A 27,675-nucleotide genomic window follows, 5' to 3' on the forward strand; every position below is an offset into this window, starting at 1 on the left:
CTTCCTGGGCTCCTCGTGGGAGATACAGTCATCTTCCAGCTGGATTGTAGTGTATCTCTGCAAAGGATTACGTTTCCTGGAGGCAGCGTGGCTGTGCTTAGCCTAATATGTTTTCTGCAGTGCTCCAGTTGGGATGGTGACCAAGCGGCTGCAGTGTGAGAAGAGGATTGCAGAGGATGGCTGGTTTCCTTCACAGATGTCCTGTCTCATCTCCTATCTCTGCTTACACAGCGATACTTTCTGAGCCTAGGTTTTGCAGCTACAGTTGTGTGGCTTGGCATGTTTGTGGAGGCCAGAGTGGGGTCAGGAAACCACGTGAGACTTCAGTAAATGTGGTGGAGTTAGACAACTCAAAGGAGCAAAATGGGCTTTAACTTTACTGCCTGGGGATCTTGCCTGCAGTAAGATCATGCAGCCAGTTGAACCAACACAACCACAACCATTCACATCTCCAGCTCCTGGGGAAGCACAGTTCCTAGTGTGGGCTTGGCATCCAAGTTTGTGTGGAGTGGGAGCTCCTGTGTTTCTGGGAGCATCCCTGCATGGTGTTTATCCTCTGCTGAATGGCCCTGTGGGGCACTAGATGAACCTGTTAAGGGGAGTCCTCACCCACCCTTTCTTTTCCAGGCTTACCTGGAGTCCTTCTACAAGTTCTGCAAGGTGCTGGGAGGTACCACAGCAGATGCTATGTGCCCAATCCTGGAGGTAGGTCTGGAAACCTGGATGCTGTTGCAATGATACTCATTGTTCTATGCTAAGGCCCAGCTTGCCTGCCAGTATTAAGAATGTTCCAGATACTTCTCAGCACTGCATGCACACTCTGCCTGTGCATTGAGAAACCTGGGAAAATACTGCCTGAACATGACTTTGGGCAGGTTTGATTCCCCAGGTGATGGAGATGATGGGCTTGCCCATCATGCATGCACAGTTGCACAGAAGGCCATCTGTTGCCTTCATGGCAACACCTTCATCCTCTCACATGGATAACAATCAGGAGACAACTGGAGCTGTTCAGTGCATGCCTGTCTCCATGCCAAGGCTAGCTGTGGGATGTGCAGTGCTCAGGGGCAGTAGGTGAGAAACTCCCTGACCCTGCAGGGTTCTGCTCAGTGCTTTGGCTTGTGCATGGGATTGGGATTTCATCACCTGACTGTTCTCCATGCACCAGCTACTGGCCATACTGGGAGCCTGCATGTATAGCCTCCCCTGGCTGAACACCAGGTAACTGTATGTGTCCAAGGCAGCTTGTTCATGCTGCCCTTCTGATGTGGTTCTGTTCAGAGTAGCATCAGTACTTGCTGGGCTCTGGCAAAGATGCTGCATCCCAAGATGAACTGCTCTTCTCCCACAGTTTGAAGCTGACCGGAGGGCCTTCATCATCACCATTAACTCATTTGGGACTGAGCTGTCCAAGGAGGACCGAGCAAAGCTGTTCCCACACTGTGGCAAGCTCTACCCTGAGGGCCTGGCTCAGCTGGCCCGAGCAGATGACTATGAACAAGTCAAGAATGTTGCTGACTACTACCCTGTGAGTGCTTGGGGTTAGAGCCATGGGGACTGGTGCAAAGATGTGATCTGGGTTAATGCTTCTCAGATATCTGGGGGAACTTATAGATTGACAGCCTGAGGAGAGGGGTGCCTGTCTTCTGCTGGTACCTGTTGGTTCCGTACTCTTCTTGGCCAAAGTGAAGTTGGCTTGCCGGGAATTCCATTGGTTTGTTAGTTATGGCTGTCATTGCAGTAGTGGCAGGGAGACCACCTATGCTCTGTGCACCCCATCCCACACTGTGGGGCCTGCCCTCACCAGCAAACCCTTGAGGTATCAGCGTGGCAGCAGCCACAGTCTCTCTTTGGCTGGTTGGGGTTGGAAACATGTCTTCAGCAAGAAGCTGTTGCTTCCCCAGCCATAGTTGGTTGCTTTGAGATACCGTTCAGTTGCAGAGGAGACACTGACCTGGGAGGACACTTTTTGGATGTGTCTGGGTTCCTTAAGCTCATCTTGTTCATGGCTGGGGACCTGTTTGGAGTTGGATAGCTCAGTGTCCCCTAACTGAAGCAGCCAGGGCATGTGGCAGTGTTTGTGGGCACAGGGGCCCGAACACCCCAGTCTGTACACAGAGGGCTCTGTACCTGACGCATCCTCTCTGCAGGTTCAAAGCAACGGTACAGCTTTGAAACCTGCACATTTCAAAGGAGGGTTGGGATCTCTGGCTGGACATGCTCACAGATGAAAGAAATTATTTCTCTGCCTCTCTGGGGATTGCCTTCAACTGGTGTGTGTGCAGTGTAGCCCTGGCAGCACCCCACTGCCAAAGTTCATGTGTGCAAAGGGCAGACTCTTGGCTTCTGTGTGTCTTCTGCTGACCTGAGAGCATGGCTGGAACGACTCTCTGATGCCCAGGACCCCCATATGTTGCTGAGCTTATAGGGCTTTGAGTATATTCTCATGTAATGTCTTTCTGCAGGAGTACAAGCTGCTGTTTGAAGGGGCTGGCAGCAACCCTGGAGACAAGACCCTTGAAGACAGGTTCTTTGAGCATGAGGTATGTGAACCCCAAGACACTTCTTGGCTTGTGTCTACCTGTGCCATTTGCAAAGCTAAGGGGAGCAGGAAGTGATCTGGATAAACAGAGTCTGGGGGGAGGAAAAGGATGATCCAGCAAAGGAGTGGGAATCCAGCATGGTGCTGTCCATGTTCTCACCCAGGCACATTAGAGCAGTGTGGGAGGCAAATTTGGGAGGCTGGTGAATCAATAGTAAAACCAGTGTAATTACATGGGAAAGGGAGATTTTCACAGTACTGAGGGTATAAATAGTTCACTCTTTAAATGTCAGAGCCTGTACTAAGCTATGTACTGTAGGTTAGAGCTGTCCCAAGGACCTGGTGAGATGCAGAGCAGCATAACTGTGCTGAGCCTTCCAGCGTGCTGGAATAGTCATGGGACCTCCTGAACTGCTCCACACTTGTCTTGACCAGCTCCTCCCACCTGAGATGGACAAGTGACATATCCATCTCTGTGCTTTCCCCAGGTGAAGCTGAACAAGCTGGCTTTCCTCAACCAGTTCCACTTTGGAGTCTTCTATGCCTTTGTGAAGCTGAAGGAGCAGGAGTGCCGCAACATTGTGTGGATCGCAGAGTGCATCGCCCAGCGGCACAGGACCAAGATTGACAACTACATTCCCATCTTCTAACCCTGCTCTGCTCATGTCTGACCCTCCTGCCCCTGGAATGTGGAGGAACCCCTGTCTAACTCCCTGAGTTACCCCTTGCCCAGACTCTAGGGATGTCCTTTCTGTGGAACTGACTCAGATGAGGAGGCTGTACAGTTGCTAGTTAAATTATTCACAAGCTGAATTTTGATTTGTGTGCTGTGAGGCATCTGGAGGGACCAGGGCAGGAGGAACACCTCCTGTTGTATATCTAATAGTCCCTGTGTTACTGTACTAATACTGTATGTGCTTGTGCTCGTACAGCAGGACCAACTGGGGGGCTGCTGCCTCAAAAGGGTTCCCACTGCTGCAGAGGAAAATATCAGGTTTGCTATAGCTGCAGGGCCTCTTTGTCATTGCTTTGCACGCCTCCTAGTCAGTATTGTTCCTGTGAGATTTAGTTTTGAGTGTGGTTTGTAGCGTAGGCCATGCTGCTGTGCAATCCATGTATCCTCCTGTAGCTAACCCTGACCTGGGAGAGACTGGTCAGGACTGTCAGAGACTGTAGGAGTGGGAGGGCAGAGCCATACTGCTCCCTGCTCCAACAGTGTTTGCATTAGTTGAGCATCCCTGTGTCCTCAGAAACAGCTCTGTCAGTCTCATTCCTGCCATAAAAGGGTTCCACAAGCTGGCTGAGCTCCTTCCTCCCCTGAAGACCCATGGCTTGGAGATTCCTCTTGCAGCCATGTGGGAGTTTGGTTCCTTTAGCTCTGTGGATGGTGCTGGACACTTGCATCCCCCAGGGCTAGCACAGCCCACTCCCCTGTGCAGGGTGTCTGCCTGGCGCTTGCTGTGGAGCTGTACTCCTGTCACTGGCCCTTGGACACCCTGATGAGTGCAGAGGGCAGCTGTTGTTGCCCTGTCCATTTTTGGTGAGGGAGCCAAGCCCTGGGCTGCCGTGTTGTGGCTTGAGGTCTGAGAGATGCCTGGTGGCAGTGGAGAAGCCACCCTCTCTCCTGTGGTGGGAAATGTGCTGGATGTTGCTGCTGGGAGGGAGAGCAGCTCTGTCCCAGCTTGTGCTGTGGTCGCCTCTGCAGTGTGTATTATCCTGTGCTTCCCTTCCTGCCTACACCAATAAATATCTGCCTACTGCACTGTGCTCTCCCTGCTTACTAACTTGGGTACCTGTTCATGCATCCCCAAGAGGAATCTGCATCATCCAGGGAATTGGTGTTTGTGGTAGTGGAGCCTGGTGTGGCTTTTTGCATGACCTGGGACACTTGTTTCTACCCCACACATGATACTGTACTATCCCTGAGGCCCTGAACACTCACTCCTGAGCACATTGAGCTGCAGTGAGTGTTCTCCGGTCTCAGGAGGTGCACCTCAAGAACAGGGAAGCCCTTGGGTTGGGGCGGGAAGGGGGGAGAAGGTACAAGCTCTTCCTGCAAGGCTCACCCCTTTTCCAGGGCAGCCAGTGGCTACTGCTGTCCCACACAAGGCTCCCATCAAGGTGCTTGATGCAGGGCTGGTGGGGACCCAGCTTAGTTCTGCCAGCAGGCAGGGCATTGCTGCCCAACCGTGGCACCACAGAAGGAGACTGCCAGAGCCCAGGGGTGTATCAAGAACAAATTTATTTAAAAAGTGACAATCATGTACCTCATCTCGAGGAGCTCTGCAGTGCTGGCAGCCTGGCCTCGGCCCCTGCACTCGCTCAGAGCATGTGGAGTGTGTGGTAAGGGCAGGGAGGCAGTGGCCACAGGGTTCTGGGCATGACCCAGCCAAGAGGTGATGTATGGAGGTGAATGCAGCTCCAACAGCAGTGACAAAGATGTTGGGTAGCTGAGAAACACCCATGGTCCATTGGGTGGCCCCCTTCAAGGATGCATGGGTAGAAAAAATACAAAACCATGGTCTCTAGAAAACATTGATTCTTGCACAATAGAAAATAGATCTACCTGATTCTGGAAAGCAATTTGGTTTTCACTGTCTAGTGCTGCCTATTTCCCCCCAGTGCAGGAAGGCGATGCTGGCGGCTGTGCACACGCTCGGGGGCTGGGGTGCTGGGGAATCCTGGGAGAAGGTTTACTCCTGCCCCGCGACCGCATGCGGGCTATGGTCAGGCCTTCTTGGTGGCATCATGGTGCTCCTGCCGCAGTGCTCGTGGCAGCTTGGGGTTGATGAAAAACCCCTTCAGAAACAAGTCTCGCACAAAATAGGGCAGGTAGCGATGTATGAAATACATGAGCCCAAGGCCCTGCCCTGGGTAATAGCGCACAGCTGGGTTGGCAGCCAGGAGCCCATCTGTGATGCTGTTCACTACTGCACTGAGGTCCTCCACTGCCACCTTCATGAACTGGATGAACTGGCGGTTGATCTCTTCCACGTAGTCCTCACCGTAGGCCTGCAGCAGCTCCTGGGGTAGGCTGGCTACTAACTGCTTCTTCTGCAGGTTCCAGAACGCAGGGTCACATGTTGTCCCTGCAAGAATGCAGACCCCCTGTGATTTGTGTGGCCCCTTTCCTCCAGCTGGAGCCCTGGCAGAGATCTGCTATGGTGGGAGCACCATGGTGGCTGCTGGTACCCCAGGACTGGAAAAGAGGTCTCAGATCCTGCCTGCAGTAAGAACAATGCTATCATAAATGTGGCTGAGCTTGTTCAGCTATCATTGATGGCAAGGGATCACAGAAATGATACACTGGTCTGGGTTGGAAGGGACCTTAAAACTCACCCAGTTCCAACCCCCTGCCACAGGCAGGGACACCTTCCACTAGACCAGGTTGCTCCAAGCCCTGTCCAAGCTGGCCTTGAACACTGCCAGGGATGGGGCAGCCACAGTTTCTCTGGGCAACCTGTGCCAGGGCCTCACCATCCTCACAGGGAAGAACTTCTGCCTAAGAGCTCATCCCAGTCTCCTCTGTGTCAGGTTAAAGCCATTCCCCCTTGCCTGTCCCTGCAGAGGCCCTTGCTCAAGGACCCTCTCCAGGTTTCTTGTAGGAGCCCTTTAAGTATTGAAAGACTATTAGTCTTCCAAAAGCCACCTTCTGCAGGCTGAACAAGCCCAGGTCTCAGCATATCTTCTCTTCCTGATCTTCAGGATCTGCAAGCAGAGCTTGCTTGCTCATGACCGTGCCTCTCACCAATCAGAGCCCAAAGGCCACAGGAGGCTGGGACTGCTCAGAATCTGCATCTGGCAGCATCTTCTGCCATTGCTCCATCTTCTGTTACCCAGGGGTACCTGCCCTTTACCTGCAGGTGCAGGCAGCCAGCAGGCACCCTCCCTCTTACCTGTCTTGTAGTAGCCCGGTAAGACAAGGCTGACTTTGACGCCCCAGGGCTGAAGCTCACTGCGGAAGGTGTCCATGAGCAGGCTGAGTGCTGCCTTCGAGGCCCCATAGGCTGCCAGGCAGGGGAAGGGCATGTCACCTTGCAGGAGGAAGAGGAGGAGTGAGCAGGCTCACTGAGCAGGCAGCTGCCTGCATATCTGAGGCACAGGCAGGGACTGGGAGGGCTTCAACAGGGCTGCACTCCCAGCCCCTGCACAAGGAAAGGGCTTAGATTTTGTTTTGCTGAGAAAGCAGCTGGAATTTGGTTCAAATTAATGTTTTAACTGGAGGGAGTCAAAACAGGAGGAGGGGAAGCTGGCCCTCCTTGGGCCAGCCTAAGCTTGGGGTTGTTATCCCTCTGGAGGCAATATGGGAGGCAGTCCCAGTGTGGGAGCTGGGCTGACATTGCCCACACTGCTGTCCTCAGGGTGCACACACAGCCCTGTGGGCTGTGTGGGTGCCTGCTGTGGAGCTCAGCAATGCCACTGGCCCACCCCGGGGTGCTGGGTGCCAGTTGGATGCAGCTGGCACTGGGGTCTTGGGGTGCCGGGGTCTAGCGTGCCAGGCAGAAGGCAGCTGCTCACCTGCAGGGCTGCTCACGGTGACAATGCGGCCACCGGCAGAGCGCAGCAGGGGCAGGAGCCCCTTGGTAAGCTCCAGCGAGCCGAAGAAGTTCACCTCCATGCAGGTGCGAAACTTGCCCAGCGGTGAGAGCTCGGCATCAGCGATGGTGTCGTTGAAGCCAGCGTTGTTTACCAGGCCCCAGAGCCCTGCGGGGATGGGATGCTTGCAGAGGTGACCCAAATGGGGGATCCCCCCACCTGGGGATCCCCACTGCTCCCCAGCTCATGGGGGTCCTACAGGGGAATCATGGGGTGCCCCAGGACAAGTTCCATTAGCAGAGGCTGCCATGGATGCCCACAGGGTTGCAGCCCATGGTGGGGAACACATGGAGGCTTAGCACTGCCTGCGGTCGTGGGGAGCTGCATAGGGTCCCTGGGGTGTGGCAAAGGCTCCTACCTGTGCTGTTTGTGTGTGTCTGGATGTGCTGCAGGACGCGCTGGATGTCCTCTGGCTTGGTCAGGTCCATCTGCAGCAGTGTCAGCCTTGAGGAGCAGCTCCTGCGCAGCTCCTGGGCACCGTGTCCCTGCAGGTCCAACACACTGGCAAACACCTGGAAGCCCATGGCATCCAAGTGCCGTGCTGTCGCCTGCCCAAAGCCCGAGTCACAGCCTGCAAGAGCCAAGAGGAGCCCTACAGTACAGCCTGTCTCCATGCCCAGAGACCCTAAGCTCTGCCTCTCCATCCATAGGAACCAAACCCCATCTCCAGCATTGTTCTCCCATCTCACAACCACCCTGGCTCATTACCCAGCTCACAGCCTTGCTCTGGAGCATTTGCAGGTCAGCGTTGCTGTTTTCTCTCTATTACACAAGGGAAGAAGAAAACACCCTTATCTGCAACCCTGTCACCCTGAGCACCTCTCTGATGCAGGCTGCAGATAGAGTGAGGCACCAGGACAGCCCAGAGCCCTGCAGTGGTGTGGAGCAAGCACCATAGAGCCTCCAAAATCTCCACTGGCATCACTCGGAGCTGGCACAAGGCTCCGTGGGAGTTGGTGCCTTTCTCTGAATGATTTTCGTCTCCCAGAAATGATGGCCAAGAGACACAACACACCCTTTCCCAGCTGGGGTACCAAGGAGATTAAAGAAGGGGAAAAAAAAGGAATCCTGGTCTGCTCCTGCTACCCCACATCCTTCAAGGGAGCATCCAACTAGGATGCCCCATGCTGGAGAGCACTGGTGCTGCTGTGCCTCATCCCAGCTTCATCTCCTACATCTCAGCTCAAACAGATGACAGTGTCACCCCCAAAAGCTACTGTTGGGGTGGCTGGAGGACAGTCCAGACAGGAACAGGGTGTTGTGGGGCCAGTGGGCAGGGTGGAGCGCCTGCGATGCAAACAGCAGCAGCAAGGTACAGCCTGTTCTGCTGCCCAGTCACATTAACCATTAACAGGGGAGCACTGCAGGGACAGCCCCATGGTCCCTGCACCCTTATGTGCTCCTTAGGACACCCCTGAGAAATAGTCCTATCAGGCACCTGGAGCCACCCCGGGATGGACACAAGAGTGGCCCTGGGCACTGCTATCCACTTTGCAGGACCCAGACACCTCCTAGCACCCATCCCACCAGACCCAGGGTGGGCACAAGGACCAGCTACCCCCTCAGCTCCCCATTCCTACATCCCCAGCCTGCGATCTGGTTCCTGCTAGCTCCAGCTCTTGGGGTGCCAGTTAAGCTGTCCTCAACTCAGAATTTACTTTATTGCTGGATCAGAAACCCATAATAAAGCCCATGGCCAGAGACTAAAGTGATATCACACACTAGAGGTGCTCAGGCAGTAAGGGCCTACAGGGACCTCCCTTTCCCACCCAGCACCCATCATATGTGTGTGCCAGGCTGGCTCAGCATCACCCCAGCATCATGGTTCCTGGCTCCATCCTTTGTGCCACAGGGGATGCAGAAGGTGCTGCTGATGCAGGACATCCCTCTCTCCCCTCCCCGGGAACAGGTCGTGCTGCCAGCAGCTGGCCAGATAAGGTGTGTTTTTCCTTTCCCAACAGGGCAGGAGAAAACTACAATAAAGATAAGGTTTAAAAACGAAAGTGCTGGTGGCCACGGCCTCAACAGTTACCTGTGTTGCTCCCACACCAGCCAGCAAGAAAAGCTTCCAGTCCAACCATGAAGCTCCCGATCACATCCCAAGCCTCAAAACACCAGGAAGCATCCCAAAAACCTCAGAGAGACAAGTCTGCCAGCTTGTTTCAGGCAACCCTGGGTTGGAGGCAACAAACAGAGCCGCGTGCTGCCTGAGCCAGGCAGGGCTTGTTTTGCCTTAGAGCAGCAGGGCGGTCGTAGGGCTTGTTTCGGAAGTTCTAACTTATTCACACACACACAAAACCCCATCCCAGGATGCTGGCGGGAAGCCCAGGGCTGGGAGAGTGGGGATGCTCTGGAGTTATTTAAGGTCTCTGCTTCCCAGCCGCTGCACTCAGGCATGGCCAAGAGTGCAGGGAGGGACAATGAAACCCCTGGGGACCACAGCACGTGGCCCTGAAGCTCGCCCAGGGCCACGCTCACTTCTCGTGGCTACCAGCACACGAGCCTCCAGGAGCGCTGGAGCCGGACAGTCTGTGCAGCCTCCAAGGATGCTGCATCACGAGGAGATGCCGGCGCCAGCCCCAGTTCCCAGCTTGCCAACCCGTTCTGCATCTGAGCCGGCAGGAGGGACCGTGGTTGGATCAAGAGCAAGAGAAGCCCAGAATAGGGAGTGCAGTGAAGGAGTGTGGGTGTCTTGAAGCCCCCATCTCATTCCCTCATCAGCCCCCACAGCCAGCACCAGAGGTTTCTGCTGCGGCAGAGCACAAGTCTCAGTTGCAAAATCCAGCCGAGTGGGGACAAATGCCTGTTCCAGGGCCTGACTGGAAGCTCCAGCCCCTGCAGCAGTTTCCCCAGGAGCAGGGCACACCAGCCTCCACAGACACTGGGGCAGGATAAGCCCCAGCTTTACCTATCTTGAGCAAGCAAAAAGGCCTGGGCTCCAGCATTGCTTATGGGTGCTCTCTCACCTGCACCGAAGAAGACCAACCATGCAGCACCATGCACCACTGCCCAGAGATGCAGTTCATTTCACCTTGATGGTGAAAGTGAAGCCACTGGAGGGGCTGTGCTGTGCCAGCCCGGCAGCTCCCATTCAGCCTTGGCAGCCTGGCCATGGTGGAGGTGCTGCCCTGGCTGGACTCATGCACCAGCTGAGGTCCCAGTTCAGTGTGGATGCAGCTCTTTCAGGTGAGTCAGGAACTGGCTTTCTGCTGTCTCAGGTCTTTGCCCTGCTCCTGCTGCCAAAACCAAGGCCACCATGCACAGACACGTGCTCAAAATCAATGCTGCACTTTGCTGAGTGGAGCCGAGATGGGTGATAACGTGGATACTGCCCACGAGCTGCCAAAGCCCAACCACTCCCCTGTTCCTGTGCCCATCCTTGGGGATGGAGGTCTGGTGGGACACATCTGCAGTGCTCACCCCCATGCAAGGCAAGAACAGCTCCCCTACCTGAGCTGTGAGCTATGAATCTTCATCTCTGAGCCACAAGCAGAACATCCTCAAGCCATGAGCCTCACCCCTGGGCATCCTCATCTCTGTATGAATTACAACAAGCTGTACATCTTCATCCCTAAGCCATGCATGATGGGTGAGGACCAGCACAGACCTGGCAAAACCTCAGCGGCTGGAAGTGCAGCTTGGCGGAAGCAGTCCCATACGGCTGTGAAGCTGCCCTGGTGGGTGCCTGGGTGCAGTGACAGCTTCCCAGAAACTGCTCCATCCGTGTTTGGATCCCAGTGCAGAACCTGCAGGTCAGATCCAGGACTGACCACCTGATGGAGCACCCAGAATAGCCCTGGCAGCCCCAAGAGACTGCTCCTGAGACACTCAGCAAGTGCAGACAGTGGGGCGGCTCTGGGGCACCTTTAAGGATTCTCCATCGCCACCAAGCCCAGAGGCAGCCGGGTACTTGCCAGCCACTGCTCCCCAAACCCCAGGACAACAATTCCACCTCCCACACAGAGCTTTTGAACTGCGTGTCCCACCACCCTGTCTGAGACACCTTGCCAAGATGAAGCTGTCATCACTGTCACCAGCCTCACAGCCTGGGGATGGCGCTGGGCTCAAGGACACCATCATCCGAAGAGGAGCTGGGGCCCAAGGCTGAGAGGATTAACACACTGAGCTGCTTGTTTCCATAGGCTCGAGCTCAAATCCTGCCTGCAATGCCAAGCAAAACACAACTTCCTGGCCCTGTCAGGATCCACCACCACCTCCTCAGATCCAGCTTCTCCAGCACAGGTTGGGTTTGAATGCAACCACACCATGGGGAGACCCACCTGGGGACCTGAGCAGGTGCAGCAAGGGCTAAACCTGGCTCCATCTATGTAGATGAGGAAGCCCAGGGTGAGGGTGCACTGAGCAGGGATGGTACCAGTGGGGGAGGATGGTGCCAGCAGTGGGGATGTGGCTCCCCAAAAGAGACATGGGCAGGGCAGGCCCATCTGGAACAAAAGCACCCAGCAAAAGCCCACGTGTGCAGGGCAGGGCCCTGCTGCCAACACCTTCCGGATGCTGGGCACATGTGGAGCAGGGAGCGATAAAGGGGCGATGTCAGCCCTGGGTGAGAGCGAACAAATTCTTGGTAGGGTGCTGTGGAGGGAGGGGAAAGCAGGAGTACCTGCAGCTGCTGAGCCATCACCATGCTGCCTGGCCACCATCACCTGCACCTGAGGTCCCTACCAACCCATGCCATCACCATCCACAGGAAACCACAGCCCACCCAGTGGCTGGCACTGGGGTGTGCCTGCTCCTTCCCCATGGAGCTCCCCAGGCAGATGGAGCCAGGGAGGTGTCAGCAGCCCCAGTGCTGCTGCTGGTCCTCAGCACCTGGTTTCAGGAAGCCACAAGCCTAATTAAATGAAATTTAACCCAGGGAGGTGCCTTCAGGGATGATCCAAATCCTTGGTGATGGGACAACAGCCAAGCCCCCACCCAAGCTGTCCCACCAGGAGGGTGGCAGGGGCCAGGCAGCCCCTAGAGGGAGGCTGATGGACCATGGCGGAAGGCAGAGCTGGGGATGCCCATCACCACAGGGGGTATATGGATTACCAGATCCCCTCCCTGCACCAGGGACAATGGCCAGATGGTATGAATTACGACGGATTAGCTGAGTGGTTCTGAAGCCTCACACACCATCACCTCCACCCCGGGGTGATATCTTGCACTTCAGAAAACACAGAGAAGGGGGAAAATCTGATTTTCTACCTAGACAACCTGGAGCAGCCAGGCAGGGATGACGAGGAGCCTGAGGCTGGTGTGGATGCACCCACAGCTCCTGAATTAAAGCCCATTTCTCAGGAGCAGACACTGGTGCATCATTACTGGGGGCCCAATAAGAGCAGTGTGAGATAAACTAGTGTTGGAAGCCACAGCCCTCCTCATTGCTGTCACTGAAAGCCACCCAGATGCCTTATCCCCCCCCCCCCCCCAAAGCTGTGAGCAGCAGATGCTGCCTGCAGCTGGTGGGGCTAACTGAGCCAGGAGCTTATACAAGGCACAGCCAGGACAGAAACAAGCCCAGACACCTTCCCCCGCACAAGGCCTGTGCCTGGTGAGATACTCAAAGAGATCAGGATCCATCCATGAGCTTGCAGTCAGGCTTAAAGCTCGGCATCCAGACCTGCTAAGCTCAGTTTAAGCGCTTGCACCAGCAAAGTGCAGATGCAAAAGCACCAGTTTCCCTCAGATGCAGGAGCAGGAGGCACAGGACAGCTTAGGAGATGACCTGGACTGGTAGCGATGGTGCTGCTGGTGGGAACCAGCCCAGGGCTCACAAACAGGCAGGTGAGGAAGTGCATCTCCTCCCAGCACCATGGCGGGTTTCACAGAAAAAGGGCCCAGGAATTTCCTAGAAGCAGCTGCTCACCACATCCCAGGGCCAGGCAGCATCTTCCAGCTCGCACCAAGGGGAAATCCCATAGACAAGAATTTGAGCTTTCCATAGGCAGGCATGAGCTGGAGAAGATGACAGTGCCTGGGCAAGGGCACAGCCTGTACATCAGAGCAAATCTGGGAGGGAGGGAGGGAGGGAGGAATGGATGGAGGGATAGACGTGTGCCTGAGAAGAGGAAGTTGTGAAGAGCTGCAGCGATAATTGGGTTAATAATCACCTTCAGAGGGAACATGGTGAACCAGGAACACAGAGCCGGTGAGCTGCAAAAGACATCCATCAGCAAGAGCTGTCACTGGGAAGGACACCCATGGCCCAGGAATGGCTCAACTGGATCAGTGTTGATAAGCCAATGCCAGTAACACATCCTGGGCTCTTGGAGAGGCAGGCTGGAAAGCTGGAAATCTCCATGGACCATGGCTGGGATTCAGCACTGAAGATGCTCCTGGGGAACAAGGTGGTGGCAGCAAAGCCATGCCTGGGTCACCTGCCAGTAGCATTCCTGGGATGCAAAAAAGCTTCCCAGACTCCAGCCAAGCCCCATATCCATCTCTTCCATGCAGTAACATATGAGGCCCCAGAAGCCAGCAAGGAGAGACAGAAGGTCTGCTACAGGCAGGGTGAAGCCATCCACAAGCAGCAGAAGGGAAGACCAGCTCTCCTACATGGATCACCATGAGCCACCACCACCCTGGGACATCTCAGGCAGGGTATTTCTAGCACAGGACCAGGAGAACCTCTGGTCGTATGATGTGTCAGGTCAGCCATGGAAGAGCCTTGAAGTACACAAGGTGCCACTTTGCCCACTACATTGTGGTGGTGACAAGTCATAGGAGCCTGGAACAGGCAGTATCAAGGACAAAGCCCAGAGCTGTGGCTCCAGACCAAGGCCAGGGGATCATGATGTTAAGCAGCAACATGACAAAGCTAACATGGTTTCAATGGAGCTGTGTCAGTTCACGGGTATTTTGGTGATCTAAGTTTGTAAGGTGCCATCTCATCACTCCCCTTGTCACAAGAATAAACTGCCACCACATGGCACAAGCCCAGGCAAGCAGAACGGGTGCAAGCCCTGCCCATCCCCACACCACAACAGGCTCTGGCAGTTGCACCAACTCTATTTTCTCTTGCAGCTTCCACATCCATGTGGAGCTCAGGTTTGGGGGTTTTCTTTGGGGGAAGAGTTGTTTTGGGGTTAACAAAAACACTCAGGACAAAACACTCGAGTGAGCACCAACTAAACACCAGCCAAGACAGCTTTTGAAAGACATTGAGCTCTTTAGGCCCCCAGGCTGAGCTGTACCCCCATGACAACCTCAAGCCACACTAGCCCTTTCTGTACCTGGTTTAAGTTGTCCCCTCCTCACCCCCAACCTGCAGCTCCCACCAACTCATCAGTTTGAGTATCACAAGCCTGTTTTGGGTGCATTCTGCCAAAATACATGAAGGTGGCCTCCAGGCTGACGTGCTTGGACACAATCGCGTTGATCCAGGCTGAAGAGCAATGCACATGGCAGCACCTACATGTGCCCTTTGGCTTGGAACAGCACAGGCAGAGCCCAGCACACCAGCTGAAGGGGGGACAGAAGTCACCACAGGATGGCTGCACACCCCAGGTTAGAGCTTGTCCCTGCCTGGTAACTGGGACCCTGGAGAGGAGCAAGCATTGAGCACAGTGTCATTGGACAAGGGGCAGAAGAAGCAGATGTGCATGGTGTGATGCTTATGCCAAAGAAGTACGGCCACCACAGTGGAGAAACAGGGTAGGAAGGTATCACAGATCTGCTGGAGGATATGTCTGTTGGAAGCTGAGAGACCCCGCACAAGATCACCCCCACCAGAAGCAATGAGAAAGGCTTGAAGCAGGAAGCCAGGCATTTAAAGCCTCTGCAGAAAGCACCAGGGCAGGTACGTCCTCCAGGACCTGGGCTCACAGCCCATCCGTCCCCAGACTGCCTGGCCAGCACCCACCATCTGGCTCCCCAGGGTCAACCCCAACAAGAGGTTGCACTGCCGCAAAGCCTGTAAAGCCAAAAACTGCTTTTCAAGATTACAGCCTCAGAGCCAGCAAATCCTGGGACAGCAGCATGTGGGAGCCAGCTTCCAATGGGAAGTCGATAAAGCTCAGGGGCTGGCAGCTCTCCAGTGAAGAAAGAAGCAGAAGTGATATGTTGCATGTGGAAGCATGCACAGGCTGGGACAGAAGAACGGTGACTGGAGGCAGTGGATGTACCACAGCAGCTGGGGGAACTAGACAAGGAGGTAACAGATATATGCTAGGCAAGGTTAAGGAAAGCCCCAGGTAATACCTATAGCAACACACTGACAGCATGAAGGCAACAGTCATGGTAATTTTCCACCTTGCAGGCTCCATAGCAGTATCTCAAGTCTGAGATGGCAGGAAGGACATCAGGAGGCGAAGAGCTGTGAAAGCCCTACAGCCTTTCCCCTGCACAGGTCATCTGGGCAAGCTGAGGTCCCCCAGCTGGGGTTTTGGAACAGCACTGAAAGAAGGCCATGGGGAGAAAGTAAACGCTTGCCAGGCTTGGTAGAGACACCTTGAAGACCTCCCACTTCACCCCTGCTCAAGCAAAATCCTTTGTGGGCAAGTCCACCATCCCTGTGCTACCAGTAGTAAAAGCAGCACAGCTCTTGTGTAACCAGATCCTGGCTTGAGGGGAGCTAGACTCAACAGTGGGTAACACAATCCCAGACCTCATTAAAGATATGCTGCTCATTGGATAGAGGGCAGCCACTGCCTCCACTCCTCCCGAAGCATCCGTTCCCATCTGACAATCTCATTTCTGCAGGGAAGTCTCTGCTTTGTTGCTCTCATGTCCCTGCATAACCCCGAGTGCTAATCAAGCCAGCTTGGGTTTCTCTCCCAATTCTGGTCTCCCACAGTGTGCAACTTCTATGTGCTTTTCCTCCTCATCAGCTGTACTTATTTTTTCTTGGTTAGCAGTGCTGAAAACCCATCCCAACAGGGCTGTGTCATTAGTGGACTTCAAAAGTGCTCATTTAATAGATAACAAGGACAAGCTGAGTGGGTATATTGACACCTCTGCGGTGAGCAGGGGCAGGTATCAAGTTCTGAGGAAACCTACCAAGAAGAATCCTAAAACCATAGAGAGCTGCTGACAAAGTTGGAGGTGGGGGGATGAGTTTCAGCCCTACAATGAGTGGCAGAGAGAGCAGGCTTCCTGCTCTGCTCCTAGAAACTGCCAGCAAAACCCTTCACTAGAGTTACGTGCTGCTTTTTTCCCCCATACTTTAAATACACAAGGGATTGCTTGTACATCAGGGTTGCAGTTTGGGTGTTTGGCTGTTTGGTCTTGGTCCTGTCCTCCTTGCTCTCAGCTTGGAGAGCAGTTGTCTCTGCTGTTAATTTTTAATAGATCCTGGAAAAACCAGAGCAATTCCAGAGAACAAGCTGATGTTCAGTCTGCACTTCGCCTGGGGAAAGGCTCCAGGTACCTCTGAGCTGGCTCATTGGCTCCAGAAGCAGAGAAGAAGCTGTTTATGAAGAACTACAGTGTCCTTGCATAAAGCTTAACTCATTGTAAGGCTGCTGGCAGGCTCAGCACCAAATACAGGCTTGGAGCATGCCATGCCAGTGCACCAGCCACATCCATCCTGGTGCCAGCCTGGGATACTCAACAGCTCCAAAGTCTCAACCCCCAACATTTCTTTATCACCCAGTTTAGCTGGAAAACAGGTCTAAGAGACATCATCCGAGTCCAGGCAGGGGTGGATGATGCTCTTTCACAGGGGAAAGTGATTTACCTTTGCAGCAGAACAATGAGAGTCCCAACATCTGGATTGAATCATTGTCCCACCGCAGTCACCAGATGCTTCCACATCTGGTGAATCCATGGGAAACATTGAAGATTCGCTTGACTATGATCAAGTTGCAAAACCTCCATTAACCTTGAACATGATCTGAAGCTCTGACCCATTTCAGATTGCTAATGGGGCATGCAATTGTAACAAGAGAGCTCCACCAGGAAAGCCGCGTTTCCCCTGGAGCAAGGAAGAAGAAAGGAAAACTTGGAAGGGTCAGTGCTGGGGGAGCCTGACCTGCTATCCGGCTTTGTTCACAGAGATGTTTTATCAGGGAGAGCACAGGTGCCTCCTGCTCCATAGGCTACACCTCTGGAGCTACAAGAATGTGAGACCCAAATTACCTCCCTGAGGCAGCCATCCAGTGGTTGTGGGTAGTTTCAGAGCTGTGTAATTCGAGTGCAGCTGTCACAGACAGAGCTTTCAACTTTCTGAGCACTACTTTCAACTGCTCATCCAAGCTGAAGTGTAAAAACCAATACCTTACAGCTCATGTCAGCATCAGCTCAGTACCTCCCTCCAAGGCTGCTCTCACCCTTGCACAGGCTGCAGAGGCTGGACTGCTTTTTATGTTGATTCACAATAGGAAGGGGATAGCGGACATAGGAGATACAAGCAGCACCCCTCCTTTTCACTCACACAGCTCCGAGGACTCCAACATACCTGAGAACACCCAAAAATACCCTTTTCAGCTCTGGGAAGGGGCTTGCACACACAGAAGCCATCTGTCCAATGCTCAGAACAAGGTTGGTTGCAGTGAGCCCCTGGCACATGGTGTCATCTACCAACATCAGTACCCCAGCATGCCCAAACTGCACAGCACTGGTGAGGGATGCCAGGTACCTTGCAGCTTGCTGCTGCTGCCTGTACCCAGCCTGCCCACACCACAGACATGCTGGGATCCCCACAGCTTAGCCAAAGCCTGTGCTAGACCTTGGGCTCGACTTAAAGGCATATTTGGGCTCACAGGCAAGGTCAGGGCAGCATAGAGATGGCTGCTGTCTCCCTCCCAGGATCTTCACTCCCCTCCTCATCCAGCCCATCCTCCTGGGGCTGACCTCTCCCAGCCTGCTCTGCACAGGAGGGCATTCTCCTCCCCACTGCAAACAGCTGTGACCTCCCAGTGGAAGGCAGAATTAACACTTTCCTCACTCCTTGCCCCCAGCCAGCCCATATACAGGCCATCAAATGCTTTCAGAGAAGCTGGACCATCAGGATGCAGAGCAAAAGCCCCAAGGTGAGAGCTATGGATCAACACAGCATCACGGAGACTAGCAGCTATCTACATTACTAGCCCAAGGGATGCACAGTGGGAGACCACAGCATTCCTTACTCCTTGCAGGCAAGCTGTCCATCCCTGCTCCAGCCAAACCCCAGCCTCTTGTGCAACACCTGAAGTGCAAACCTGCAATACATAGGGAATGACACAACTTTCCAGTCCTGCTGCCACTACACATCCCTGCCACTTTCCCACCAAGCCACACAGTTTTCCCTCAGCCCTTCCCGTGAACTAATTGTTGATTAGGCAGCAATGTCCAGACCAGGACATACGGCTGGAGCATGACATGCAGAACTCAGCTTGGGGCTGTTCCCAGGGGGGCTGGAAGAGTGGTCAGCTGGAAGAGCTGGGGCACCTCAACTGGGAGATACAACAGCACCTCAGCCATGTTCCCTTGCTCCGCTGCATCATCAAACCTGTGCAATTCCCTGCTGCAGGATTAAGCCAGTGGCCAAGAAATTTATATAAAAGGAAGCAATGCCCAAAGCTCTTTGGGCTGGGACCTGCACTGCTCCATGGCAGGGATAGGGAGGAGATTTTGTTGCATTTCCCAGTGTCCAGCATGATACTTAACATCACAGAAACCCTGTCCCTAACCTTACACACCTCCACTGATGTCCAGCAGCTCTGGCACTCAACTCCATTTTTCTCCCTGTCAAAGATCTTGCTCCTGCACTGATCCTCCCTGTCTGCTACCACAGGAGATACTAGCAGTGACTCAATAGCCAGTTGCCATGAGCTGTCCTAGATTAATCTGCAAAGGAATCAGGCTAATTACTCTGCAAATGCTCCAGGTAGGGATGCCACCCTGGGCAGAGCAGCCCTTGCATCTGCCCCTGGGCAGGCACCTGCTGGAGCAGTGATGATCCCGCGCCACAGCCTGCACCCTACAACCTGTAAAACCACAAAATATTCACAGCCGAAAGCAAATGCTACAGAGCTGCAGAGGTGTCACCTCAACGTACCAGGGCAAGAACACCTTGTTCCAGACACTGACTCACTAGTTATACAGGCAGTGCCACCGAGCCAGGGCTGGCTAAACCCTGTGTGCCACAGGGCACCTGCAAGAACACGGCTGTCAGGTACGTCCTCCCCAGGCAGCCCTGCCCTGCTAAGGCTTTGACCTTCACTCAGTTGAATCATCCATTCATCCACTGCCTTGTTCATCCAAGCTTCCTCCTCAGAAAGGCCTCCCTCTGCTTCTCACCAGTCCCACAGAGCCTTTGAGTTGGATAGAGCATTCAGCTCTCTCCTTCTCAAAGACTCCCCACCATAAGACCCAGCTATCTAAGAAGCATGAAGCCCCCCTTTTCCAACTTAAGGTCTCCAAACCATCCCCACCAGGATGCAGGCTCCTGTCCTTGGGAGCACCACCAAGGTCGTGCCCACAAGTTTCCGTTTGCTCTGCATTCATGCAGAGCCAGCAGTGCTTTCCTAGCTCAGCAGCAGCAACAACAACCCTGGTTCCAGTGCTTCCTCCTCACCCAACATCTCACAGCACAGCATCTGCTGACCCCAGCCTACCTTCATCACCCTCTAGTCCCACTGCCAGGAGAAAGGAATGCAAAAAACCATTGTATACCAAGCTATCCTAAAGAGATCTAGCAACCAGGGCAGAGCTATGCAAAGCCTGGGCTGGGAGCAGAGCACATCTTCAGAGCCACCTTCCCCAAGGAGGAGGTCTGTGCCAGGCAGCCCAAAGAGGTGGTCACAGTGGAGCAGCACTTCGCAAGCATGCTCCTGCAAAGACGGCGAAGAGCCTCCCTTGTCCCTTGAAGTTCCTGGGATGGAGCTCTGGGTGAACAGTGGTGCTCAGCCCTGAGCTCTGTTGTAGCCTCTAGAGATACCACAAGAAGCTTTCTAAGAACAAGCATGGCTCCAGAGGGGAGGAGAGGGAAGCCCCTGGGCCAGCCGAGGTGCTCACAAACCAGCTGCCCGGCTCTGCGCCAGCCCCACCACATGTCCCATCCCATCTCCCAGCTTCCAGAGGAAGCAGCTCCCGGCAGCGTGGTGGCCGCTCGAGCGGCGGAGCTGCTTCAAGGTCCAACGCAGCTCCCTAAAACCTCCTTGCTTTAGGACGGGGGCAAGAGAAGGGACATCCTGGACAGTTCTGCTTGGACGTGGAGGAGGAGGAGTGATGCGCGGCGGAGCCGCTCCTCCCGCGGGGTGACAGCCAGGCGGGACACAGCAGCCAGCACCGTGCCGGTGCCCGCGGTGCGTCCCGCTCCCCGCCGCGGCCGTCGGGGCGTCGAGACCGCGTGTCCCCGCACTCACCTGTGACCAGGACGGCTCTGCCCGCAGCCGGCAGCAGCCTGCGGGGAGCTGCCCGCCACAGCAGCAGCCCGGCGGCTGCGGCAGCCAGGGCGAGCCCCAGGGGCAGCGGCAGGCAGGCGCGGCACAGGCTCTGCAGCGCGGCCAGCAGCGCCAGCGGCAGCACCAGCCCCCGGCCCGGCCCCAGCGCCCGCCGCGCCGCCCGCAGCGCCAGGCTGCCGGCCAGCGCCGCCCACAGTGCGCCGTACGCCCAGCGCTCCATCCCCGGCTCCATTCCGGGCCCCGGCCCCGCCGCTGCCACCGCGGCCGGCCCCGCCGCGCCCGTTTATAACCGCCTAGGCGGGGGGAAAGGGGCGGGGCAGGCAGCCACACCGCCAATGGGAGACGGGAGGGTCCGCGCCGGGGCACCGGCACACCGGGACTCTGGAGCGGGACACGGGAGCCGGTGCCGCAGGAGCCCGGCGGGACAGCCCGACACACGCTGCTCGGCGCGCCTCGGCTCGGGAGGCTCTGCCACCTCGATAAGCTCAGCTCGGATCAGCCCTGCTCAGGACTTGGTGCCCCCCAGGTAGGGACAGCTCAGCTTGGCTTGGCTCGCCTCAGCACAGCTCGGGGCATCATGCCATCTCGGTAGGCATGGCTCAGCTCAGCACAGCATGGGACATTGTGCCACGTTGGTAGGACTCAGCTCAGCTCGGCTCACCTCAGCATGGCTCAGCTTGGGACACTGTGCCACCTAGGCAGGCAGTTCAGCTCAGCTCACGACATGATGCCCCTCCAGGCAGGCACAGCTCGGCTCAGCTTGGCTTGGCTCAGCACAGCTCTGGCCATTGTGCTACCTAGTGCAATTTATCTTGGCTAAGCTTGGTTCAGCTCAGCTCAGGACATGCAGCTGTGCAGGTAGACATAGTTCAGCTCGGTTCAGCACAGCTCAGGACATCACGCCACCTACAACATGGCTCAGATCAGTTCAAAATAGCTTAGGGCATGATGCCACTCAAGTAGACACAACTCAGCTCACCATGGCAGAATTTAGCTCAACATGGCACGGTTTAGCTTGGCTCAGCATGATTCAGTTGAACACAGCTCAGGACATCATACCATCCACAGCCTGGCTCAGCTCAGCATGGCTTAGGACATCATGCCGCATAGGTGGGCATGGCTCAGCTCAGTGCAGCTTGGTGCAGCTTGGCTCAGTTCAGCACAGCTTGAGACATCATACCACCTAAGTATGTACAGCTCAACTGGACTCAGTTCAGCACAGCTCAACACTGCATGGCTCAGCTCAGCTCAGCATGGCTCAGCTTGGTTCAGCATGGTTTGAGATGTCATGCCACCTCAGCCCAGCTCAGCTTGTCTCAGTTCAGCACAGCTCAGGATATTCACCCTACATAGGTCACCACAGCTTTGCTCAGCTCAACATGGCATGGCTCAGCATGGCACAGCTCAGCTCAGCTTGGTTCAGCCTGGCATGGCTTGGTGCTCATGCCAGGCAGAGTTTCCTGGCTGCAAGCAGCAGTGCTTGGTGGGAGGGTGCCTTCCCTGCCTGCTGTCAAAGCCAAGACCAGTGCCACCAGCACTCACATCCCGCTGTCCCAGCGGGAGCATAGGGTACAGTGTCCCCTAGGGACCTCCCCCCCCACTGGTGTCTCCACTTACAGAATGGTGACCCAGACCTACTCATCTGCTGGGGAAGTACCATATGGCCACCATATGGCCACCATATGGCCACCTTCCACCCAGGTCCCAGTGTTGTGTCCAGCCATGCTTCTGTTTCTCCCTGTGCCAGGAGCAGGCAGGTAAGGTGTGAATCCCTTTCCATCTGCTCCCAGACCACTTCTCAGCATCCTGCTCTTCATCCCCCACCCAGAGCAGACAGCATCCTGCCTACCCAGCAGTACTGTGGGGCTGCAGCATGGCGAGCTGCCCTGGAATGTCAGCTCCTGGCTTTCCCTGGCTGGTGCCATGAGGCTTGTGGGAAGCCTCACCATGCAGTGCTGGTGCCAGGTCCATGCCATCTCCAGTGAGTGCCAGCAGGAGCTCCCCATATCACCCTGTCCAGAGAGGCAAAGTCCTCTCCTTCTGAGGTTTATTACACCAGGAATTGCTGCTGCTGGGCTCACTTTATTAAGCACCCGCTTTAATATTTTACCAAGTCTCCGTACTTGGTAATCTTGCTGTGGACATGACCCTCAATGCCCTCCAGGAGAGGCTTTCACATACCAGCATCAACACTGGTCTCTGATTCCAGAGGAACCAGGATCTGCCAGCCCCTGCCTGCCCTGGCAATGGCAGTGGATATCCATGCCTTCCTGGGAACAACTCCCCTTGGTACTGGCACAAACCCCACATTTCAAACGCAGCAGAAGTGCTGTGTCAAACAGGCTGGGGTGGTTTTGCTGGGGTGTGGTGGTGGGACATGGCTGGGTCCACAGCCCTGATGTTCCCGGCAGGGGAATGCCGGGAATGCTGGCGAGGTAGAGGAGGAGGAGGAATGTTCTGCACAGTATGGCTGCCGGTTCTCCCATAGGAGCCTGCTTCCTTGTGGCACTGGGCTACTGAACTGGGTGAAAAAAAGGTGGCCACAAAGCTGAGCCTCAGGCCCTGAAGAGGACCCTGTTGAAAATCTCTACCCATTGCTTCACCAGGACTGGAGAAATCTTTTTGAGTAACGGTTGTTTTCCAAAGACATGGTCTCCAGAAAAAGCATCCTCCACCAGAGCTGGTGGGGTGTGCAAGGGAGCAGGGCTGTGGATTCTGTGCCTTACAGAGACAGTCAGAATGTAGAGTCTCTACCAGTGACAGTGTTTCACAAAGGGTAGATGTGGCCATTCCCAAGCTGCAGCATGAATTCCTGCATTCCCTTGAGAGCTGGGTTGGGTGTCCATTCATCCATCACTTCCAGAGCTCCTCACACATGGTCTTAGCATGCTGTTCTTGAGGGACACCTCAGAATGGGTCATAGGTAGCCATGATGTGCTCCATCAGCTGCAGTCAGGGCTCCCCATGAATGTTCTCGTGGGGTGGGACTGGGTCAACAGCACCTTTTGGTAGCCCTGGCTGTCCCCAGCTCTTCCTGAATAGGCTGGTGTGCCGTTAGGGTTACCTTGGTGGCTATTCCCTTGAACACAGTGCCTGGCCTTGTTCATCTTCCCATTGCTCAACAGCGGAGGGTGCCTCCCAGCTGTGCTGTGCTGTTAGGAAACGCTGGTGATAGCCCCATTACCTTTTGACCTACTTGAGCTTTTCCTTACCCGTTCTGCTGATTACAGCTCACCTTCTTCAGGGGGAGCAGGGCTGGTTCCACCACAGACACCTCCCACACCCTCACTGTGCTGCTCACTCAGGTCCACAGCAATGGGGACACACTCCACATCTTCCTAGTGCTCCCCTTGCCCTAGGCTGTTCCTCCAGCTCCGTGGAGCCTCCCATGACTAACAGGTTTTGAGATAATTGTTCCACTCCCTAATCTCATCTGCAGAAGATTCATGACATTGTTTTCGAAGTGCCATGAGCCATTTCCAGGGGCTCTGAGCCCATGAGGGATATGATTCATCCACACTGCTCCCACAGATACTTAATCTTCTCCAAAACAGGGAGTCCTTCTTCCACGGCTATTATCTCCTTATTATCACCACCCAGGCGAGCACCCAAGAAGGCACTTTTGTCTGCAGGGACTTGTGCCTCTTCACAAAGGCCACGTGGAATTGTCCAGTTGTCTCAGGAGAGGGGATTGTGGGGGTGGGACACACATGGACGTCATCTGTGGTCTGGGTACCTATCATGGTCTATCAAGCCCACATTAAAGGAAGCTCTGGAAATGTCCCTCACTAGCTAAAGCAGATGGGGCTCCCTCTTTCCCACACCATGTCCTCAAGGAGTCCTTGGGATGGAAGTGGGTCCATCCTTCTTCACAGGGAAAATGTGGGGCACTGGAGCCTGTTGGGGGCCAGAGGCAGTTCAGGGATGACAAAGGCCATTGCACTGCCTGGAATTCACTCTCATTTTGTCCCAAAATTTCAAAATTCATCTCACAGAGGACAGTGATTAATTACGCCCAGCATCAAATATTTGTGTCCTACCACTGAACTGGTAATGTTCTACTTGTTGTGATTGGACTTTACTGAGTGAGAGCTCTGTCATTGTGGCTTTCTTCTCCACAGAGGGCAGATCCTCAGGTGGCTGTGATCCAGCTAAGCCAGGCTCAGGTCCAGGAAGCCTTTCCTGCACCCAACACTTGGTGAAGGATACCCATGGTCCTTCCCCAAGTGCAGTGCATGGAAACCCGGTTCTACCAAAGCCCGGCATGGAGGTATTTCCCATGGCAATGGCAAATCTGAGCCACAGCTGCTCAAGGAGCCACTTTAAGTATTTGTGCTGGGATCTTCTCCCCTTTCTCCCCCTAGGACTTTCCATCCCTTTTTCCCAACATAATTCAGGCCACAACTGAGGAATACTTTAGGGGCTTTCCTTGTGTTTTGCTGCTGTAGAACATGGGTGACAGTCTGCACATCATTCCATGCATCTGGTGACACATTGGTGGGATCAGCCTGAGCCCTAGGCTTTGATCATACATCTGCAGGGGGTTTCTACATCTCAGCTGGATGGTGGCACAGCCCAAACCAGCACAGCTCCTGGTGAGACCTCTCTGCTCCAAAGGTGCTGTGGCTGGAGTGGCAGGGCTGCTCCCCAGTGCTCATGACAGCAGCATGGAGCATCCAGCTGAGTTCTGATCCCACATCTGGCTCTGCAAATTCCCTCATTCTTGGAAAGTTCCTGCCCCTGACTTGTTTTCTTCAGGTTGTGCAGGATCCCCAGGTATTTACCAAACACAGCTGCACTTCCATCTGCATTCATAGCTTTGTGAGAAATTTCACCTTCTGGGAAGCCACTCCTCATTCTGACCTCAAGCTTTTCTGCCCTGATGAGGACCCTGGATTCCCATATCCACTTACCCATGCAGCCTTGGCAGCTCTTCTTCACCAGCCAGGTTTTCTGCACAACAGAATCACAGAATCTATTGTGGTTAAAATGGCAAGTTGGCAAAGATGTTTAAGATCACCACATCCAACTGTTCCCCAACACTGCCAAGGCCAGCCACTAAACTGTGTCACTCAGGTCCTTGTCTACACAGTTTGTGGACAATTCCAGGGATGGTGACCCCATCACTGCCCTGGGCAGCCTGTTCCAATGCCTGAACACCCTTTGGGGGAGAAATTGTTTCTAACATCCAGTCTAAACCTCCCCTGGTGCAGCTTGATGCCATTTCCTCTTGTCTCATCCCTTGTTCCTGTGGAGCAGAGACCAGCCACCTCCTGCCTCCATCCTCCTGCCAGGCAGTTGTTGGGAGTGATAAGGTCCCCCCTGAGCCTTCTCTTCTCTAGACTAAACCCTGCAGTTCCCTTAACCATTCCTCATCATACTTGTGCTCCAGGCCTTTCACCAGGTTCTCCATGGTTTTCTGAACAGGTGCTGCTTTTGGGCTGCAGGGACCTTGTTGCTTTGGTGTGACTGGGAAGCACAGGTGATGCTGTGAAGTGCTCCCAGCTCCACTAATGCCTTGTACTTTGCATCCTTCATCTCCTGGGGCATGAGTGGTACCCATGCCCAGCTTGCTTTGCCAGCCCACCATTACCTTCCTGTCTCTTTCATGCTCATCACAGGACCTCTACCTCAATTTTAGAGTGATGGGGAAAAGGGAAATGTGGCTCCCCCTTGGCCATAAGATGAATCCCAGGGAAACTGGTTGGGCCATGCTCCAGGTGACATCCTGCTGCCTCTGGCCCCAGGGAAGAGGGCAGTAGGTCAGAGCAACTGTGACCTGGTTCCTGTCTTGTGCCTCTGTACTGCTGGGGAAGGTGGCTGCAGAACAGAGCATGTTGCTAGCCTGGGATTGCTTAAGAGGGCTGGGGACAGAGGAGGAGTTTTCCAGCTGAGACAGTCAGAGGTATTCGGGGTGGCAGGGCAGATGATCCTGATGCATCTGGAAGGTGGCCAGGGCACACCGGTGCTTGCAAGAGGCACTCTAGATGACTTCAGCCCCTGACCAAAAGTGAGGTTGTGCTGTCCCTGGTGGGAATTGTGCTTCTCATGCAAGGTGGTGGGGCTGTGTGGCAACTATTAGTACAGGACCACAGAAGATCCCCTTGCTGAGCTTAGGGACAGCAGTGGAGACATGCCTATTGGGTAGGAAGCTGGAGCTGGCCTTGGAGCTTGGCAACAAAGAAGATTCTTTGCTGAGACAGTCTCATGGACAGGGCAGGCAGGGTAGGATGGAGGTGGCACGGGACATGAGCACAGGCTGTGTACAGGGTGGGATTGTCTCTGCCATCGAACTGCTATAGAAGAGGGGAAATGGACAGCAAAAGGAGCTGGGCTTATCTCCAGGGATTGGAAGGGGGCCAGGGAGAGATGGGGGCCAGGGACAATCACTGGGGAGATGAGCCTGTCCCTGCCAGCCAGATGGACGGCCAGGACCAAGGACATGGCTGTCATTCATTCTACTGGGGACATGGAAGTGGTAGGACATCTCTCTGTGGGTAGGGGGGGAGCAGGGTGCATCCCCCCGGGTGACGGGGGAAGCGACACAACAGCAAAGAGAATGCCAGCGGTTTGTGTCTGAAGAGCGGCGGGACGCGACAGGAGGAGCGGTAAGATGCGAAGTGTGTTTCGGGTGGCCTCGCCGTGCCCCCTCGTGGCAGCAGGACACAGCCGGTGGCCGTGGGTATGGCAAGGGCAGGAGCCACGCAGGAACTGAGCCCGGGTGCAGGATGCAGGCACCACCACAGAGGTCACCTTATGCCACCCCAAGCATCCTCCTGGGGTGCAGCATCCTGACTCCCTTGTGCCTGAGGCCATCTGCACTCCATGTCCCCACTGACCTGCCTCCGTTTATAGCTAGGCTCCAGCACCCAGGCACCCCCTCTCCATCCCGGGGGGGAGCATAAGGGGGTGCTCCTGCCTGGTGGGTTTTTGGCATAAGCTCCTTGTGCCGCAGCCAAATCAAGCACTTGAGCTGCCGCTCAAGGGCAGTGCATGCCCAGAGCCAGACTGGGAATCCTGGAAATATCTCCAAGGCTGCACAAATTCCCGTGTGGAAAAAAACAAATGGGTTGGCAGAGGCCTTCACAGGGGGACAGCCACCAAACCATAGGGGGGAGCGTGGAGGGCAGGGGCATTTCTCGGCATCCTGCTTCAGTTTGCCCCTAGCAAGCCCTCAGGAGCAACCATCCTGGGGTTGCCACATCTATG

General features: G+C 55.0%; 2 protein-coding genes across 2 annotated transcripts in view; one reads left to right on the forward strand and one right to left on the reverse strand.

Moving 5' to 3' along the window:
• Positions 1–4,304, forward strand: part of ATP6V0D1 (ATPase H+ transporting V0 subunit d1) — a 36,411-nt gene extending 32,107 nt beyond the window's left edge. The window contains exons 5-8 of the mRNA XM_005152289.3: positions 628–705; positions 1,352–1,528; positions 2,466–2,543; positions 3,031–4,304. Coding sequence (XP_005152346.1) covers positions 628–705; positions 1,352–1,528; positions 2,466–2,543; positions 3,031–3,192 — 495 coding nt within the window. The 3' untranslated portion in view covers positions 3,193–4,304. The remainder of the gene's footprint in view (positions 1–627; positions 706–1,351; positions 1,529–2,465; positions 2,544–3,030) is intronic.
• Positions 4,305–4,767: 463 nt separating this feature from the next.
• On the reverse strand, positions 4,768–20,698 carry HSD11B2 (hydroxysteroid 11-beta dehydrogenase 2). Its single transcript, XM_034073111.1, has 5 exons — positions 20,428–20,698; positions 7,497–7,709; positions 7,061–7,246; positions 6,439–6,576; positions 4,768–5,631 (listed from the first exon to the last, which is right to left on the reverse strand). The coding sequence occupies exons 1-5, from the start codon at positions 20,696–20,698 to the stop codon at positions 5,270–5,272; spliced, it is 1,170 nt and encodes a 389-aa protein (XP_033929002.1). The 3' UTR covers positions 4,768–5,269.
• Between the last annotated feature and the right edge of the window lie 6,977 nt (positions 20,699–27,675).

The sequence above is a fragment of the Melopsittacus undulatus genome, chromosome Z (genome assembly GCF_012275295.1).
Source record: "Melopsittacus undulatus isolate bMelUnd1 chromosome Z, bMelUnd1.mat.Z, whole genome shotgun sequence".
Classification (NCBI taxonomy): Eukaryota; Metazoa; Chordata; class Aves; order Psittaciformes; family Psittaculidae; genus Melopsittacus; species Melopsittacus undulatus.